The 20720-nt window shown below is 19.8% G+C and overlaps 3 protein-coding genes across 5 annotated transcripts; 1 reads left to right on the forward strand and 2 right to left on the reverse strand.

The window, feature by feature from the left end:
• Positions 1 to 1580: 1580 nt before the first annotated feature.
• Positions 1581 to 16457, reverse strand: LOC128952569 (neuroglobin-like). 3 transcript variants are annotated; one of them, XM_054297982.1, is made up of 4 exons: positions 16196 to 16457; positions 10252 to 10481; positions 2178 to 2409; positions 1581 to 2031 (listed from the first exon to the last, which is right to left on the reverse strand). In XM_054297982.1, exons 2-4 carry the CDS (start codon positions 10452 to 10454, stop codon positions 1828 to 1830), a joined length of 639 nt encoding a protein of 212 aa, XP_054153957.1. In that variant the 5' UTR covers positions 10455 to 10481; positions 16196 to 16457; the 3' UTR covers positions 1581 to 1827. The 3 variants fall into 3 exon arrangements, with proteins under 3 accessions (XP_054153957.1, XP_054153956.1, XP_054153958.1); XM_054297981.1 differs by having other exon boundaries at positions 10252 to 10486; XM_054297983.1 differs by lacking the exon at positions 16196 to 16457 and adding an exon at positions 13973 to 14029 and having other exon boundaries at positions 10252 to 10486.
• Positions 16458 to 16927: 470 nt separating this feature from the next.
• Positions 16928 to 17517, forward strand: LOC128952570 (uncharacterized). The gene is made up of 2 exons (XM_054297985.1): positions 16928 to 17213; positions 17287 to 17517. The coding sequence occupies exons 1-2, from the start codon at positions 16944 to 16946 to the stop codon at positions 17446 to 17448; spliced, it is 432 nt and encodes a 143-aa protein (XP_054153960.1). The 5' UTR covers positions 16928 to 16943; the 3' UTR covers positions 17449 to 17517.
• Positions 17518 to 17784: 267 nt separating this feature from the next.
• On the reverse strand, positions 17785 to 19254 carry LOC128966422 (uncharacterized). The gene is made up of 2 exons (XM_054313272.1): positions 17996 to 19254; positions 17785 to 17908 (listed from the first exon to the last, which is right to left on the reverse strand). Exons 1-2 carry the CDS (start codon positions 19252 to 19254, stop codon positions 17785 to 17787), a joined length of 1383 nt encoding a protein of 460 aa, XP_054169247.1.
• Between the last annotated feature and the right edge of the window lie 1466 nt (positions 19255 to 20720).

Below are 20720 nucleotides of genomic sequence, written 5' to 3' on the forward strand. Positions count from 1 at the left end.
TTATAGAATTTAGTGCATTCTATAAATAAGAGTGACTTTATATATAAATTATATATCTATAGATTAATTTATATAAATTAGTATAGATTCAAATTTTACATTTTCAATTATTATAAAATATTTTTTATGACTTAATTAAATTTTAAAATCATAAAAAATAAAGCAATTTAATAATCAATAGTATAATATGAATATGATTTCACTAAATTCAAAGATACATAAATTAAAAATCTAATGTAATTAATTTTATTTGAATTTAACAAACAAAAATTATTTTACAGTAATTTGAATTTAAATAAATATTATTTTTATTATTAATTTATTTGTAAATCATTCATTTCTACGTTAATAAATTCTAAAAAATACTTATATTTAATGATTTTTTATATATAGTACCAAATGATTTGTTTTATTTATGCTTATGTATAGTACTTCCCTGAATATCAATACATATTATATAAAACATACAATAATGTATTGTATATGTTATAAAATCACAATGTCCATTCAAATAAATCAAAATAATTATTGCCAAATAATATATTAAATCAATTTAATAAAAATTCATTCAAAAAACACAATAAAAAAGTGCATTATAAGATATATACTATTTATATAAAATGATATATTAAGTAAGATATTAATTATTAATTATAATGATGTTTATAACAAAGTAAATCAATTATGCAAATAAATGCTTATTTTAATAAAGAAATATATAAATATATTCATATTAAATATTTAATAAATTATTAATAATAATAATAATTTATACATTTATTATTAATTTTATTTTATTTCTATTCTTTTTAAAAATTAATAGTATAAATAAAACAATAATAAAATTAATTACTTTTAATTTTGATTAAAAATATTTTCAGAATTGATCATGTTTATATAATAATATAATGTTTTAAAATTGACGCTAAGCTCAAGTAATAAAATTTTGTACTAAAAACAATAAAATTCAAAAGTATAATCTTTTGTTATTTTTTGTTAAATTGAAAACTGTTATAATCAGTGATTCAGTCGAATTGAAATTTAATTTCCTTATTAAATGTTGTGTTGAAAAGTGAGAGCACTATTAGCACAGTTAGCACACATATATAGACACTGAATGTCTATCCAACCAAAAGGCAGACACTATTGAGAGTCGAGTTTTTTGGCGATTCAAGAATTTTACACAATTTGTTTGTCTATTTGTTTGCTCAAAACATCCATAAAATAACAGTTTTCATCAGTAATTTAGTTGACTTTTTTAAGTTGATGTGTCATTACACCATACTATATATTATTATTATTATTATTATTATTAAATATAATATACTGTATTTACAACACTAAATGTTATTTTTATAATTAATTATATATGTTTTTGTTTGTAGATATATTACATAATTTGAAATTAGTCTTAATTTTGATGGTCATTAATTCAATTGGACTTATGACTTAAAATCGGTTTTGAATTGTTTGTAAAAAATTTACATAATAAGCAAATATGCAGTTTTATGTTTTAATACTATATCGATCTAAATCATAAAAAGATTTATATTATAATATATTTATATACAAATAATCCCCAAAAAAATTCAATATAATATGTTTTAAATATAGTTATAAAAGTTGAATCTAAAGATAAAATTGCAACAAATTTCAAACTTAGTTATTAATACAGTTTTTTTATCAATTTGAAAGTGAAGACGGCTTTTGACGAGATTTTATACACAATTTGTTTTGTTTTGGGAGCTCTTAGTTTATATGACACCATATCATTGATACTAATGAAATCATATGTACATTGAATGGCAACAATGATATCTTCGCAAATCACGACTCATTTGGCACATCGACATTGACTTCAATAGTCTTTGTGGTGATGGCATCCTTCTTGTCTCCACCGGAGGAGTCATATCCATCAACCAGTGTTTGTAATATGAATTTAATGATTATCTTATATATATTCTCCATATTTTCAGTATATCTTTCATCTAAAGTCTCTTTCACTGCTTCCAGAAATGGTGTCTCAATTTTCTATTATTATAAAAAATAATATTTTATTGACAAAAATTAGTTAATTTATAAATTGTCAATTATATAAAATATTATAATATATATATATACCGTATATATATATACTTTATATTGTTTAATAAAATATAAGATATAATAAGTGTTACCCAGAAATAGTCTTTTTGAAATCCTGGCACTTTGTGATGTAGTTTTCCGATTGAGTGCAGGTATTCAATGAAATAGTCGACGTTATCGAGTGAATTGATGGCTTCATCTAAAGAGGTCATCACAAGGGAGGCGTGTTCTGCGAGTTCCATACTCTCCATCTGTGACTCCCGAGTCTTCAATGTCTGAAACTTCTCAAATAGACTCAACAAATCTCTATTATCTTCAAACAATCTATAAATATATTTAATATAATTCATATTTATTATCATTTTTGTCATATATTTTAATATTTTATTATTTATATTTATCTAATATAAATTCAGAGGATAATTGTTAGCAATTTTAGTCATCATTTAGCAACTATTTACTTTTATTCAATTTTTAAAATTACTAGATTTGAAATATGTATTAAAAACGATAAATATATTAATAAATAAAGGTTAACTACAATATCTAATCCCAATTGACTAATATTATAATATTGTATATATTATACATATTTAACAAGAATATTCATATAAAGAAAGATTAAAAATTAAAGAAAAAGTTAAAACAATTAATATATAACTATACAGAAAAATAACTCAAAATTGCTAAAAAAATGTAACATAATTTATAACTCAGTCTTAAATAAAAATAAAAAATAATTTAATTATTACGACAATTTATATATACCACTAACTAATTCTTAGTACATATTATTAGCATAAAGTAAAATATAAAAATACATGTTATTTACATTAGTTTAATTTATTAGTAGAATTAAAAATTAATATATGATATATTAATTAACTTCAAATTAGATAATTCATTTAATAGTTTTTATTGATATTTAATATAACAAAAATATATTTTATWTATAAAAAAATTTTATAGTAAAACAATAGAAAATTAATTATTTAAAATTAGATCTAGACACATTATTTTATAATATTATATTATTTTATAATTTTATGTATTTATTAATTTTAATCCATACCATACAATTAAAACATACTGCATCTTACAATATATTTAATCATTATTTATCTAGTATGACATTAATTAACTTTTCAATGTATGATTTTTAAGCTTTTTAAGGATATTTTGAGATACCCAGCTTACATACTTGTCGTAAAACAAAAAATATATTGTACTAAATTTATAATATAATTTACTATACATAAAGTTACTATGACAACAAGTTTGTATATATATATCTAAGTGTGTGCATAGCATTAGACAATCATTTCATTCATTATAGGTCTTTACGGTCTAAGTGTGTGCATAACGCACTGCATAGCATTAATAGTGTATTCTTATTAGATCACTCTTAAACTACGTTATCATATTTATTTTATTTAAACAAAAATTATTATGTAATGTTGTATTTGAAAGGAATTATTATTTGGTAACCGAGTTGATTGACAACATGTACACTGTACATAAAGTACTGTATATATATATCAGGGTTAAGTAAGGGGGGGTAAGRCCAAAATACCCCCCTAAAATCGAGTATTGGGATTTTACCCCCAGACTTTTTGACCAAATGAGAAAAATCGTCGCTTAAAACGATGAGAAATGACCCCCCCTAAAATTTCGGCGATTTCTAAAATTTTTTTTAAGTTTATATAAATTTTAATTTTAATTGATACTAATTTAGTAAGTCTTTTTATGTTTTTAAAATTTATATGAATCTAATTATTGATTAAAAATATTTAATAAAACGTTAAAACTCATCAAAAAATAACATTATTTTAATTAAAATATTAAACTAAAAAATTAAAAATTACCTATTTGTTGAAAAGAGTCATTATATTACAATTTAAATATAAGTTTAAGATAGTTTAAGAAGTTAATAAAACATAAATACTTATATTATWAGGTTTTATTAATAATTTTTAAAATTTAACAAAAATTTTGAAAATATTTTAAATTTTATATTTAATATAACTAAAACTTTAACAAACATTGAGTTAAATAATTATTATTCAGTCAGTATTTGTATAAAAATAATATTTAAAAAATAAAAATATATAACAACTATAAACATTATAAGTATTTTATAAAAAATTAATTATTTTAAGTTAAAAATTATTAAAATACTAAAAATAAYTCATAGTGTATCTTTAATGCTTTTATCAACTATTTKTAAATCTTAAATACATTATTTTTTGTTAAAATTTAAGTTTTTGTTAATTTTTAAATTTTTTTATATATTTGGAAATTTTACCTATTTTCCTGGGAATTTATACGGCAACTTATGGGAATTTAAGGAATTTTTAAGGAATTTTCTCTTGACCCTATACCCCCAAGATTTTTCGAGAATTTTGCAGATTTCACCCCAGTTACCCCCTCCCCTAAAATCCAAAACCTTGCTTAACCCTGATATATATATATTATATATATAATCAATATAAAGTATGTCACTAAAATTTATTGAACTTTTTATGAACTTTTTATTTATTGAATTTATTACAAATTATTTTGTTTGTAACTTTTTAATATAATTTTTCTTTTAAAAACTTGTCTTATGATTTTTATCACCAATTTTATTTATAAATAAAAATATTATATTTGGAAAACTAAAAAATGCTAATTAATTATTTTAAATAGTTTTTATTGAAATGATACTAAATATCCAAATAAACATTAATGCATTTAATTGTCGGCAAATAATTGTATACAACAATCTGTTATTTATACAAATATGTGTAAATTACTCTTATATTTATAACAATATATTAATATAATGCGTGTATACATACAGTAATACATCATTATTATGAAACAAATTCAAAAGATTAATAACATTTATTTGTTTATTTAAGTTACAATAATTAGTTTGTAAAAATAGATTCCTAGATATTATTATATTATACATAATTAAAATAAATGAAATAATTGTAATWACATTATTTACATTTACATTATATAAATAATCACATATATAAAAAATACACTTTCATTTACAAACTTTCCATATGTATATAAATATATATACACGCAATAGAGTTGGAACAAAATCATAAAAATTGAAATTCCAATATAAATTCCCTTCAATTTTTGTCGGGTCATTTTATTTACATAAATTGCAAAACAAAATCAATTTATATACCATTTGATTAAAATAACTAATTTATTTTATAAATTATATTCATACATAAAGAATTTATCAATGCTTAATATTAATAATACTGTAAATGTTAAGATGAAATCAAGTTTCCAAAAATTTATGAAATATAGAATTTCGAAAATATTTAAAGAAATGAATATTATTGAACTCTAGTTAAAGAATAAATATATTGATAAATCAATTGTTGAAAAATAAAAAAACCAAAGTTTGTATACAAATGTGCTTAAAGAGAAGGGAAACAACTGTAGTGACCCTAAGACTCAATTTATTGAATTCATTGAATCGCTTAAACAACAATATATTGTAAGAGAAAAAAAACTTTTTTGTTTGATTTGAGATGTTTTTATTTGATTGAATAGAAAGCCTCCAATAGATTGATGAATGCTTTTTATTGTTTAAATATATGTCCATTTGTTTAGCATTAAAACTATAACTGTGTTATTAATCCAAAAATCGTGATTACATCTGATTTTACATTATTTGACAAAAATAATGTCAGCTATTATTAATAAAATGCTTATAAAATATAAAGAATTGACATAAAGTTGTAAATAAGGGAAAAATGTCAATAAAAGTATAAAACTGAAACTAGAGATCACTGTTACAGACAGTAAAAAACATTTAGAAATAAAATGATGATTTGAATGTTTAACAAATGGTATTACAATATATGATAACATATAAGGCTTAGACAAAGGTTGCGGTACATCAATGTTGGCAAAGTTGAGACATGTTTTACAATAATACAGTGAGAAAAATGACAAAAACATAGTTACAGTCAATATTATCGACTCAACAAAGTTATTGGTCTTTATCTGATTGTAGACCAAAACTGACGCTCAATTGTCATCGCCAGCCATACAATACATACAATCCTTACAATGCTATCTATTCTGTAGTTTCTCTATTGCGAACAAAAGTGCAAATAAGTGTCAAAAATGTGTTCAACTAATCATAAACTCTATTAATTTTATAGAGTCTCACCTTTTCATATAATATTTCTTGTGGCAAAATAAAGACAATTTATATATCCATACTTTCAATTAGTTTTAATGCCATATATTTACACAATAAATAAGGTATTATTTACCTTAAATATTATATAATGTATTTGATATTTATATAAAATTATGTATAACTAAAAAATAATAATTATTCAATAAATTTAAAATACATTTTATTATTACTAAAATGTGAATTGTTTTTTATAAACGATAGCAAAATTAAAACACTATAAATTAATTTAAACATTTTGATAAAAATATTTTTTAAAATTAAGAGCTTCAAGCATTTACAACAAAGTTAAACATTATATGTTGTTTGTATTAAACAGCATTCAGAGTTTAATTTTACTTTTAAGCAAATGGTATAATACAATAAATTTAAACAATTTATAAAAAATATTAAGTTTAACATTATTGATTTATTAGATTATATAGTATAAAACTAGGAACAAAATAGTTTAGACTCAATAATCATAAATTGCAATATGATGGAATTGTACATCAAATTAATTTTTATGAAAACTAAATATATTATAATATTTTTACATTTTATTATTAGCACAATTAGATGAGCACTGAAACTATAATAAATCAAATTCATTAAATTAGTTTTCTACATTATAAATACTAACTGTTTGTTAAAAAAATAGAATTTATATTGGATAGTATATTTTTTTTGACTAAAGTTTCTAGATAGTTTTTTTGTAAATAATTTTTTAAAATTTTATATTTTGATTACAATAATTTTATTCTTGTATTCTATAATTTGATTTTTATAATATATTGTACTTCAAAACAATTTTATAACCAATTTAATTCAATGTATAATAAAAAACGATATTTTATTGAATATCTCAAAATATACTGTATATTTGATCTAAATATGCATAAATTTATTTGAATGATATTTTCATATTTATTTTGATTACTTTAAGTCAATAAAATGCAATCCAATCCAATCATATTGATATTTATGATTATTCATTCCCAACCATTTTCATTCTGGTGGCAAATAATATAATACTTCATATAACATACACTACTTTAGTATCCGATTTATATAAATTATTGCAATAAATTTGATTTAYTTTCAAATTTAATTAGTAATCATATTACATATTTCACAATTTGAGTAAATATTGATAATAATAAACGTTTGATACATATGAACAACAAAAATAGTACTATAAACTTACAGTATAATAAAATTATTATAAATTACAATAATATCAATATTACATAAGCAATAAAATATAAATTGAGACGACTATCTACAGTAAATAATGTATGTCTTAAAAATATAAACAGTAATAATATATTACATAAATTTCAATAAAAAATTATTAAATTAAATATATTTTAAATTCACAATTTCTGAATAAATATCTATAGGTTATAATACATTTTCAAATAATGTTAATTATTATTTTTTCTATTTTTTCATGTAATACACTCTTATGCATTCCATTGAAAATGGGAGAAATCAATAAGTTTTATCAAAATGTTGTCTTGTATTTTGTATTTATTTCTAAATTTATATTACTAATGTCATTCATTACCAAAAATTTAATTTATATTATTATTATTATTATTATTACAGTATATAATTTATTTATTTTGATCTCATAATATAATGTATTAATAATTGTAATTCATGGAATTATAATTACAATATATGGAGATTCCATACTACAGTATATAAATTAGTAATCATATATTATTTTGATAAAATACTGTATAAATTATGATAAAAAATTCTATAACAAAAAAATTAACTTATTAGTTATATAATTTATTTATAATTAGAGTTTAATAAAAATTTACAGTAGCATTAAAAATTATGAATATCTTCAATAAGAAAAAAACGTTTTAATTTAATTATTAAAATTAATATTCAATAATATGTAACAATATTTGTTGTTTCATTAACTGTTTGCGATACCTAAAGCTCATACTATTGATATTCAAATTGTTTGACACATTTTATTAATATTTTTGTGATTAGAGTTAGACAGAAATTGTATATTTTTGTTTTGGATAATATTAATTAATGCTGTCTTTTATAATATATTATTATTATTCATTTACCACTTCAATAGTTATTTGGTTTTTAGATTTGAATTCTTCAATAATGATATTACAAATATCAAAAATATCAAATTCAGTTACAAAATCGTATTGTATTAAAAATATAAAGATTTAATATATAATAATTTATTGTACATTAAATGAAATAAATTAATCTGTAATATATATATATATTACACATTTTATGACTTTTTGAACATTTCCGGTAATAATATTATTGTGGTGCAATATTATACAGCAATTTTTATTAAGATAAATATATATATATATATATTATGCAACTAAAAAGTATTGTCTAAAACCTAACCAACTAATAAATTATTCATTTATATATTTTATTTATAACGTTATTTAACAGAAACAATTTATAAATTTTTATAAACTATATCATTTTAAAATATTTTTTATATATAATAAAATTATCAAATATATTGTAAATACGAGATTTTTATTAAATTTATTATATATCCTAGTATTAAATGTACTATATTTTGTAAGATTTAATATTCATTTATATCAATAGAATAGCTTAATATTAATTAAAGTTTAGGAATTGCAATACAGTTTTAATATTACTAACAGTCAGTTATTGAAAATACATTGAAAATATAAATTATATATATTTTTGTGATCATTATTTATAAATAAATTAACATTTTTTGACAATTGTTGTTTATAGTATTGCAATTTGTAAATAATATAATATTTCTGAAATATTCATTTTATTATTATAGTAAACTGTGTTAAAYTAAAATATAAAAGTAATAATATTAAAATTTATATGAAAATAATTAAAAATGACAAAATCGTAAATTATACTCTCTCTCTCTCTCTCTCTTTTCTTTCTTTCTTTCTTTCTATATATAATACCCTATTTAAAGGAAATAAACAAATCTATTTATAGATGTCAAGWAATTTTACTAAAAAATAATAAAATTCGGTTTGCAATTAAAAATTAATTCAGTTATAAATTATAATTTAATAAATATCAAATAATTTTATATAAATTTAAATTAAAACTAAAAATGACTTATATAAATAATATGAATAACATTAAATAAAATACAGTATAACCATTTAGCAAAAATATWGTATTTTTGTTAATAAAAATAATAGTAGTATTATATGATTAGCGGACAAAAGTCAATTAATAATAGTTAAACCAATTGTTTAGTCGACATTACTAAACATGTTTAGGATGACTGCCAGTTACATCAAATCATGTTTAGACATCAATTCATAACTATTAATTGTTTGTCTCTCTATTACAGACCACAAAATAAATAGATTTATATAATTTAATTTAGTCTCATAATAAATAGTATACAAATTAAGTAAATACTTATATATAGTTTATTTAATTTAGTCTTTATAAGTCAATATTAATTATTTTTGGGGTTTTAAATAAATTTATTTTGAATTCGACAATAAAGGCAAAAACAAATACATTAATTTCATATATCATATGATATACAGTAGATGTCAAGTAAATATATGTAATAATTAAAATCAACTAAATATTGTATGTTGTAATCGGTATTAATTTGTATGAAATCACACGAGAGATTCATAGATTAATACTCTACTTATATTTAATATATTATTATTGTTAAGGTATCACAAGTACTGTATTATTGTTATTATTAATTATATAACTTATAACTCAAATTGTTAAATAATAATCAGTATTGATATCTCTTTCAAATCTGAGATTATGATTACAATTTAGAAATAGTAAATATTCATATAATAARTACAATAAATTTATATACCGGTATATAAGGTACTGTATTATTACAATACATTGTTAAATAAGTAATTAATATATTTTTAAAAAATGATATAATAATAAAAATAATCACTTACTTGACAAACATAGTAATACCCGTCCGTTCCATAGCACGTGCGATACCTTTCCATGATTTTGAAATATTAAACTTTTGTCTTACATTTAATGGTAATCTTGGATCAGCCAGTGGTTGATCCGATTGGTTTGTATTGGTGGGTGTATTCCTGTTAGTAGCCGTATTGTACTCAGTGGTCGGCGGCTTCGGCAGTGGACATCCCATCACTATAACAATCACTTCGATATAAATCTTCACTTTTATGTAATTAATCAAATAATGTCCAAAATGTGTCCAAAATGTGTCCAATTATTGTTATCATATAATGTTAGAAAAATATCATTAAAACAGCCATTAATGATCACTGACTATCAAATAATATAACATTATATACAATAATACAATATATTTGTAGTATATTTCACTCTTGATGTGATCAAAACATAAGTGTAAATAATTTAGTCGGTTATTATTGCTTTAAATTTTTTATATCAAGTGGTGGTTAATAACAAGATTTTAATATTCAAATCAAATTTAAATAAAAATAAATAAAAATTGAATTAATAAATAACAAGACTTATAGTGACTATTGGTTTGAAATGCAATGAATGAGATTAGGCTTTGGAGAGAATTGTCAGACAATTGTGATCTATATTATGATATTATGTATAGTAAGGCATGAAATGCTATTTCAGTCTCAATCCAGTGCTGCGACTCTGTTGACTACACCAGTAGTATATCATTGATCCTAACATTACTCAACACAATCCATACAATCCTCTATAGAGTCTATACATCACTGTTTCACTTACTATACATTACTATCATCTCTACAGTTAACTGAGCCCTACATCTCTCTATTTAAAGACCATTTGAAAGCAAATTAAATATAAATTTTGGACAAATGAGAGCATTTGATGCTTATTACAGTATATTATGTATATATGTATATGCAGTATATATTTTGGCAAAAAAAAAACTATTATAATATTTAGACTTTAGAGCATCAAATTTCATGTTAAATTTTATTAATAAAAAATAATATATTTAGCAAAATGAAATTTAAAATAAAAATATTATTTTCAAAAAAATACTAACATTTTTATCAAATAAGTTGTATAGTACAGGTATAAATTATTCTAATTTATAGTTAAATTTATAATTATTAATAATGATAMTAACATTTTAATAAAGTAGCAAATATTAGCTGAAATTTATTGACATATAGAAAATTAGATATTAGATATAGATATAGATATTTCGTGACAATTATTTACTAAATGTATGTAAGACTGCTTACAGTAGTCTTATTGCGTTTGTATTAATTTTTATATTTTATTAAAGAAACTATTTAACAATTACTCAAATATTTAAAAATTACTTTTAAACTATAAAAACATCAAAAATATATCATTCATGTAATAATATAAATTAAATAAATTTCTAAAAATATTAGTTAAAAAAATATTTTTTAAGAGTTAGAAATTTAATAGTTAATTAAATTATTAAAATAACTATTGATATACTAAATAACTTTAATTCTAAAAAAGCATTAAATTACGATTATTTCTATTGAAATATTTAGTTATTTGATGTTAACATCTGTTTTATGTCATGAAAATTATGAAATATTCAATATTAACAACAAATATTATAAAATGTAAAGATTGTCATATATTACTAAAAATACTATTTATAATTTTTTATTTAATATTAAAAAACACTTGTGTGGTCTTTCAAAAACGTAAATAACATTTATTAAAAATGACAAACAAAGTACAATAATTTAGAAATGCGTAAAAACTCATCAATAATAAAATTATGTTATATTTACATAATCCTAATACAAAATTAAATACTAAGTTTTAAAAATTTCTATTTACATCACACCAAACAATCCGTTATATTTACATAATATAAAGACATTTTATTTACTTGTTCTCCAGTTATTTAATATATATATAAATTTATATAAAATAAAACATATTTAAAAATACAATATAAGATAYATAAATTTGAATCAAATAAAAGTTGCCTAAAATGTAAAATAAGATTTCTACATGTTTCTAAAATCAATATTTTAAATTTAAGTATAAATATATGCTAATTTTTTATACAAAAGTTTAGTGTGAATTTATATGAATTGAATTTATTGTATTATCATATTATAATTAAATAAATTATTAAACATGTAATTAGTTTAAAGTACAGTTGTTTGCATTTAATATGTGTTATGGAAATATATACTGAATGATCATAAATAGTGTTACAATTCTTAAGCCTTAAAACAAATAAAAAACATTTATAAGTATATAGATTTGCGGCAAATATTTCTAAAAATTTATTATATTTATACAATAAATTATCGTCTCTATAACTGTATATTATCCTCTTTTTTGTTAAGTTTTCAAGAACTTGTATTTGTATGATATAATCAATCGAAGATTAAATAATTAATAAATTGCTTGCATTTTATAACAAAACATTTAAATAATATCTACTAATAATTTTATGCTTACATTACGGTATATTCATAGTATTATAAAATTTACTTTGTATTTCAATTTTAAAAGTAATTTGAACTATTTAAAATAGTAAAAATTTTATTTGTTACATTTAATATAAAGTCAAATTAAAAATTCATATAAAATACAAACTATATTTTGTTTATATATTAGTTTAAAACTGTCGAATAATTATATTAATATTCATGTTTACTAATTACTGTTYATATAAATAATAAATATTATGCTAAATAATTAAGTATATAAAATGTATGTATTATTTAACTTCAATTTTTATATTAGAGTGTTATTAATACAGCAAAATGAATAAAAGATACTATAAGGTAACTACGCTTATTATAGCTGATTAAAATTTTAATTATGTTAACTTATAAATTTATAAAAATTGATTTAATGGTTTATAAAGACATTTAATTAAAAGTTACTTATTTATTAATTAAATATTTAATGCTGAGGTTAATTTTTGTGCCAATTGTACAAATCTAATTATTGATTTAATTGTTAATTAAATGCTTATTGTTAATGGAATAATTTATAATTAATTTAAAAAATATTTTTTGCATCTTACAAATAAAATTAATATTAAACCAATACGATCATCAAGTCTACAGTAACCATACATACAAACTTATAATTAGGATCTTAGTTTAATTTTATATATTTTTCTATAATAATTTGCTAAAAAATTGGTTTATTTGTGGTCAATAATCATGATCCAAAAGAGATGACCAAAAGGACCGGGAGATCAATAAAACGCTACCAAATAGACATATATTTATAAATGTAATAAAATTGAATTTATTTTTAGGCATAGATTAAATTCATACAATTTTGAACAAAAATTTTAATATTTTGAAAAAATCAAATTCATAGATAGATAAACATATAGACATAACTAATTTAATTATATATTCTTCTAAAAGAGTATAAAGAGAATTCGTTGAAATGTTTTATTAAAATCATTTAATCAAAACATTATTTTTTGACTAATACTATATGTTATATTAATATATATAATATATACTATAGTAAATACAATAAAATTAGATTAAGTTATAGCACATGTAAAGTAAAGTTTTTAAATATAATATATGAACTTATTTAGTATTTAACTTATATACTAATGAACAATCTAAATAAATAATAAATTATTCTATATCAACTTGAAATTATAAATATAATTAATAAATATATTATAAGTTTARAAACAGTACTTACATTTGTTATAAATTTTTGTTTATTAATATATCAAAGTTCTAACTTTTATGTTAAAATAAAAACATGTTAAAAATTAAAATTTTAAAAATGTTAATTTAAATTAGATTTTTAAAAATCAAATGTTTGAGTAGAAGACTGACTAAATGGTTAGTTTGTCGTATGATTTGCTATATGTGTCCCTGAATTGAGAATCAAATAAATAAATAGTTATTTTTCCATTTAATGACAAATTCTTGTTTGCCATGAATTTAAGCTTAAAATGCAATAAAGTTTTTCATTGATAAGATATAAATTGAGCTATAAATGTGAGTTTTATAATTGACCACAATATTAGTTCATTTTTTTTATTTTTAAAAACTTGAAATATATAGTCTTTATCAGCACTTTAACCCAGGTTTAGGTAAAAATTGTAGATTTGATGAGCGCATGGGCTAAATGTGTAAATTAATTATATACAGTATTTTAATATTGTTAATAAATATCAAAATCACTAATCATATACTAAAAGTTTACTTTTAGTTAAATTAATAAATGAAATGATATAACATAATATCACTTTAATTAAATACACAACACATTTAAAAGTTTATATGTAAATGTTAAAAATATACAATCTATTATACACAGTAATTACTGGTATATTAAAAGTAACAAATTAAACATATTTCAGATTAAATATTTATAATGATTTCATTAATATATTATAGTTTATAGTTTTATTATAAATTAGTGATTTAAGTGATTAAAAATTTAGAAAATTAATCTAAATATTAAAGGGTTTGGAAATAAATTAATTGAGTCTTTTGTGGCGCCCTCTGGTGTCAAACTTTAAATTAAATAAAAACGTATTAATTAGCGGTTTTGAAAATGTTTTTTAAATTTAATAAAAATATCTTCAAATAAAATCTTTATCAATAAAAAATGATATTATTTTATAAAATCATTAAAAAATATATAATTAAAGTTTAATTTAATAACAAAATTAAGTATTTAACAAATAATTATTTTTAATCATTTATTTTTCAATTTAATGTTTTTATTTATATTAATAATCGAATATTATTTGAAGATATTTTTATTAAATTAATTAATATTTATTTAATATTATTATTGTTTTATAAATTCAATAAATTATATGAATTTTCAATTGAATATTCAACTTAAAAATAAATTCAGTTKAATTTTGCATCACTATTATAAATATACACTGTCATGTATTTATTGCATTTTTATTAAATAAACATTATTATTATTTGTTTATTAAATATTTAACATTGCTTAAATACAGTATTTAATTATAAAAGTACATGTTTGTTTTAGACAATTTCAATTATTAAAATAATTTTTAAGTATAAGATTATTGCTTGTTATTTAAAATCATTTATAAGAAATGTTATAATGTTTCAAATATATTATTTGAGTTATTTTATATACATTTAATTTTATCAAATCATTTTTAATAGGAATCATGCAATGAATTAATGATTTATAGTCTTAATAATCATACAATACTTTAATAATAATAATAAATTGGTATTTATATATACTATATATTGAGACATATGTTGAATATATGTTAAATTATTAAATTAAACTGATATTTAAAGGAATTATTAGGAAATATTTATTTATAATTTGACATCAATATATAGATATGTTATAACTATTAAATAATAAAACGGAAACAGTATCAACTAATAATGTATTTGTTATGTAATCATTGTATAAATTTACAAATAAATAATTAATATTATTGTATATTAAGTAATACTTTTTTTTGTTTTATTAATTTAAAGTTGTAATAAATAACACAACATATTTGAATATTCTTAAAGATAGATTAAATATTGTAAAATAATCTATTTTTATCACTATTTTTAATAACTATTTTTCAAATACTTAAATAAAACATATATAATATTTTGAACGAACAATATTTTAGTTTAATAAAAATAAAGTAAAATTATACTGAATTTGAATAATATTAAAATAGTTATTTTTTAAATGATTACTTTTATATTGAATTCAAATGAAACTAAAAAAAAATTAAAAAATAACTTATAATAATTTATAAGCATTTTATTATTCATAGTCATGAAAATACATTAAAGCTATAAAAGTGAAGTAAAATATAATTATACATTATATATAGTGTTTTTAAAAATTAAATGTACTATTTTATTATATACCTTAAATAATTTAATAAAGAATTTGAAAACTTACCAAAAATATGTATATCTGAATAAAGTCTAAAAACACTTTTTCATAAAAAAATATTAAATAATTTCGACAAAAATCCTTTTATTTATTTAGAAAAATTACATTTTAAAAAATATTAAATTTAAAAACAAGTGCATTGAGTTGTTTGTTAGTGAAGCACTGGTAGTTCATTACTAAAAGCAGTTCCTTGTATACCAGTATACCTGTAGATCAACAAATCAACTAAATATCTAATGAAGTCATTTAAAAGCATTCGTTTAGAAATTTTTGATAAAAATCTTTCATTTTTTTAAAAAAACTAATTCAATGTCAAAAATAGCTGATTTGCATTTATATTTCTTTTATTAATCATTAGTTTTTATAACATATTTTCAAATTTATACAATAAATGTTATAATAATGCAAATGAATGCATGCATGCAGTGAATGAAATAAAATTGATTGAAATAATTAATTGAATGAATGAATGAATAAATAAATGAAACAATCGAATAGTGATTTATGTTTTAGAAGTGATTACTAATTGATTAAAATATTTATTAATATTTTAATAATCATAGTTTATGTAGTTTATATAGATATATAAATGTCAATTAAATAAAATTTTTCATATAATTAATTGCAAAGTTGAAAATGTTTTTAATAGAAAATTAAAATAAACGAAAACTTGAATACGTTTATTATAAAAACCAATATAATAGTCATTATAGTATTAGTTTTAAATATAATGGACACAAACACTAATAAATTGATGATTGAAGAGAAGACAAACAATGTCTTAACTGATAATAAATTTACAAAAAGGTTAAGAAAGAAAAACATTGAAAATGACAAAAGTATTGAAGCAAATGATGAGTCAATTATTGAATCAAATGAATGGACAGATAGTGGACAGGAATGTCAACAAAAAGACAATAATTTCAATTGCAGTCCAATTGAGGAAATGAGAGGTGAACCAGAATGGTATCGCTTCCAGACATCAACTTCAACACCAAATTCATTGAAAGACACTCTTCCAGATGTTTGTATTATTTGTATAATTAATATTAAATACAATACTATCGCCTATTGATTGGTTTGTTTTATTATTTTAGTTAAACATTTCGAGTATTAGTTGTGAAAGTAATGACTCAAATATGTTGTTTAACCGACAAATATCTCGTTTTCAGATAACCGATGAGTTAATCAATTCATGCATTTTTGATGAATTTGAACCAAACGAAGAAAAGTCTTTGATTAATACAAGTGATAAATAGGTGTATAAAACATATAAACAGCAAAACATAGTTTGATTTATTTTGTATAAAATACTTAAATTTTTGAACCGGTTTTCAATTAACCAATTATTTATAACTTGAAAATACTGTCTGATATTTTGTATTAATACATTTATAATATAAAAAATATAAATAATTTATAAATATTATAAAATACTGTATTTTATTGATAGTTTAGAAATTGATAAATTTTAAAATATAAATTTGTAAATAGATTTTATATATTAAATAATTGTTATTCAGATTAATATATTAAAAATTTAATTTTAAATACAATTTAAATAAAAAAAATTTACATTTAAATAACTAATTGAATCACAAATTAGGAGGAAGTGAAGGATATCTTCGTTTATATCGATCGACTTTTAGATGAAGTCCTTTAATATAAAAATTATTACTACCAGTGGTTTCACCTATTATAGTGTCGACACTTGTTTTGCTGTTAATTTGAAATGAAAATGTGATTTTATTATTTAAAAATATATAATCTATAAAACATTTAAATTTAATATAAGTTATAACTTACGAAACAAAGTAAACAAAAGCAAACATAACTCCAATCCTTTCGACAAACTTTAGAGACACGACTTTACCGTAAATGTCAAACAATAACTTGAAGTCACTCTTTGAATATCCGAGCGGTATATTAGCGATGAATAAAATATTATTATCATTGATGTCCTCAAGATTTTGGGCGCCGATTATTGTAATACTTTGTTGACCAACAAAGTCGGGCCGAGTCTTAGTATTATTTTGATCCCATTTGTTTGCTTTGTATTTTGATTTATTAAAATTATGGATTATTCTAATCTCTGACTGACATTTGACATCACATTTATTGACCACATTTTGCTGAGGATTGCTTCTTAAGGCGTCAGCAAAACTGGTCAAACCGTTGTGGTTGTCATCAGTTCGCAGATCTTTCTTTTTGATCGTTTCATTCATGTTATCAATCCATCCATTTTGAGTAAACTTCGTATAGTTTGGATCAGTTTGTGACTTATCGCGAGACTTAGACTCAAACAAATCACACAAATATTGATTTTGTTTGTAATTGAATGCTTCACTCTCTTCTTGATTGTCATATTTGTCGTCTTTAATGATTTCATTTACAGAAATCGGTAATAAATCATTTTGTTTGCTCTCAATTGCAATTTCTATGACATCTTCATCAACACAATTGGATTCATTAATCAATTTATCAATATTTTTGACAATTGTGTTAAACTCGAGGTCTTGTGATGTGGAGATCAATGAATGGTCGATATTGTCATTGACTGTCATTTTATTGGCTAAATTTGGTGCTTCAGATCTAAACAAGTGATCAAATGAATCAGTTATTGGCGCTAATAATGACATAACAGTTGTCTTAAAGTAGTCCTTATTTTGAGAGTTACGACTCATGAGAAATGTTTGGACAAACTTTCTTCCGATGAGTTTTGTTTGTCTAATATCTTGATCGCTGTAAATGTCTTTAAGAGTTCCGATTACCACAAACGCCATATCAGTTCCACCCAATGAATATGGCTTTGAACACACTTTACATGTCTTGTAATCAATATTAATATTATAAGCAATTAATTGATTGTTATTGTCTTTTATGACATCTTTAGACCAAAACTGGTTCTCAATATGTTCTTTGATTTCTTGTTTTCCAAATGCGATCCAAGTTTTGTCAAAATCTCCATTAAATATGAAAGTCGAGTCATCACCAAAAAGATCCAATACTTCGGATACTTTAGTACAGAAACTCTTGAAATAATTTAATACTAATTCATATTTCATTCTTCAGGCAAAACAAAAATCTGCTGTAAATGAAGTAAAACTAAGAAACAAATTCAAGTGATATTTTAAACCATTTATTAAATATGTATTAATTATATTATATTCATATATCATATTAATATATCGCGAGAATAAATAATCATTTTATTTACAGTACTTTTGTTAATACTTTATTATAAATTATATAATTAGAGTTCGACTAACTTTCCCAATCAGGGAAGTTCTCTAATCAAATATTTTATTTTCCCACTCAGTCTCTATAATTATAATTTATTAATTTAATTTTGTATTATATACTTTATATACTATATATATATGTATATATACATATATATATATATACACTAAACAATGTTTTCAAGCGCAACGCTATTTGTAATATAAAGTAAATATATATATATATATATTTATTAAATTAATTAATTGCTGATAAAAACATTGTTTAGTATATATAAAATACAAAATTAAATTAATAAATTATAATTATAGAGACTGAGTGGGTGAGAGAGAAACTAAGCGGGTGAGTGAGCGGTGAGAAAGAGAATGAGCATGATAATAAAGTGAAAAAAGTGAGTGGGTGAAAGAGAAACAAAAAACAGAAAGTAAAATTAAATAATTGTAAAAATTTATTTGTAATTTTGATTACAATTATATTGAAATAAAAATATACTACTTTTTGAATCACATAATAAAATGGGAATAAATTAGTATTTATTATTAAATTTTTAAAAATCTATCTAAAATATTATTAAAGTTTAGTTTATGTCAACAAACAATGGTTTTCAATAAGTCGCGCGATTAATGATTTATATTGTATTATTAATTTTATAAAAAACAATATACTGTACACTACTATAAGTAATACAATATTTAATATATTCTGTAATACAGAATCTATAATATAGATTCTATATACATATATTACAAAAAGCATGAAAAAATTGTTTGTTTAAGATATTTAAAATGAAACATTTAATTAATAAATTATAATTTAAGTGAGCAAATGATAGAGTGGGTGAGTGAGTGAGTCAAAGAGAGAGAGAGAGAGAGAGAGAGAGAGAGAGAGAAACTAAAAGTAAATGATTGTATATTGTATTAATATATAATTTCTAATGATTACAATAATATTAAAATTATAATATATTATATTTTTGAATTACACAATAACATGTAAATGAAATAGTAATTATTAATTAACATATTTAAATATTGAAATCGATCATATAAAATGTATTTTGATTTTTAATTTTACAATATATTCATTCAAATTAATTTATATTTTATAAAAATAAAATAAAATGAATCTCTAGTCTAGAAAATCGATCATAAATTAGGTAAAGTTTTAGTAAAATTAATACACTAATAATAATTATACAGTATTACAGTAATTAAATATTACTGTATAAATTAATTTTTTATAATTTAATAAGTGAGTTACTAAATTATAATATAGTTTTATATTTTAG

Source organism: Oppia nitens, unplaced genomic scaffold (genome assembly GCF_028296485.1).
Source record: "Oppia nitens isolate AA-2021 unplaced genomic scaffold, nextdenovo-longstitch-racon4-pilon3 scaffold1_pilon_pilon_pilon, whole genome shotgun sequence".
Taxonomy (NCBI): Eukaryota; Metazoa; Arthropoda; class Arachnida; order Sarcoptiformes; family Oppiidae; genus Oppia; species Oppia nitens.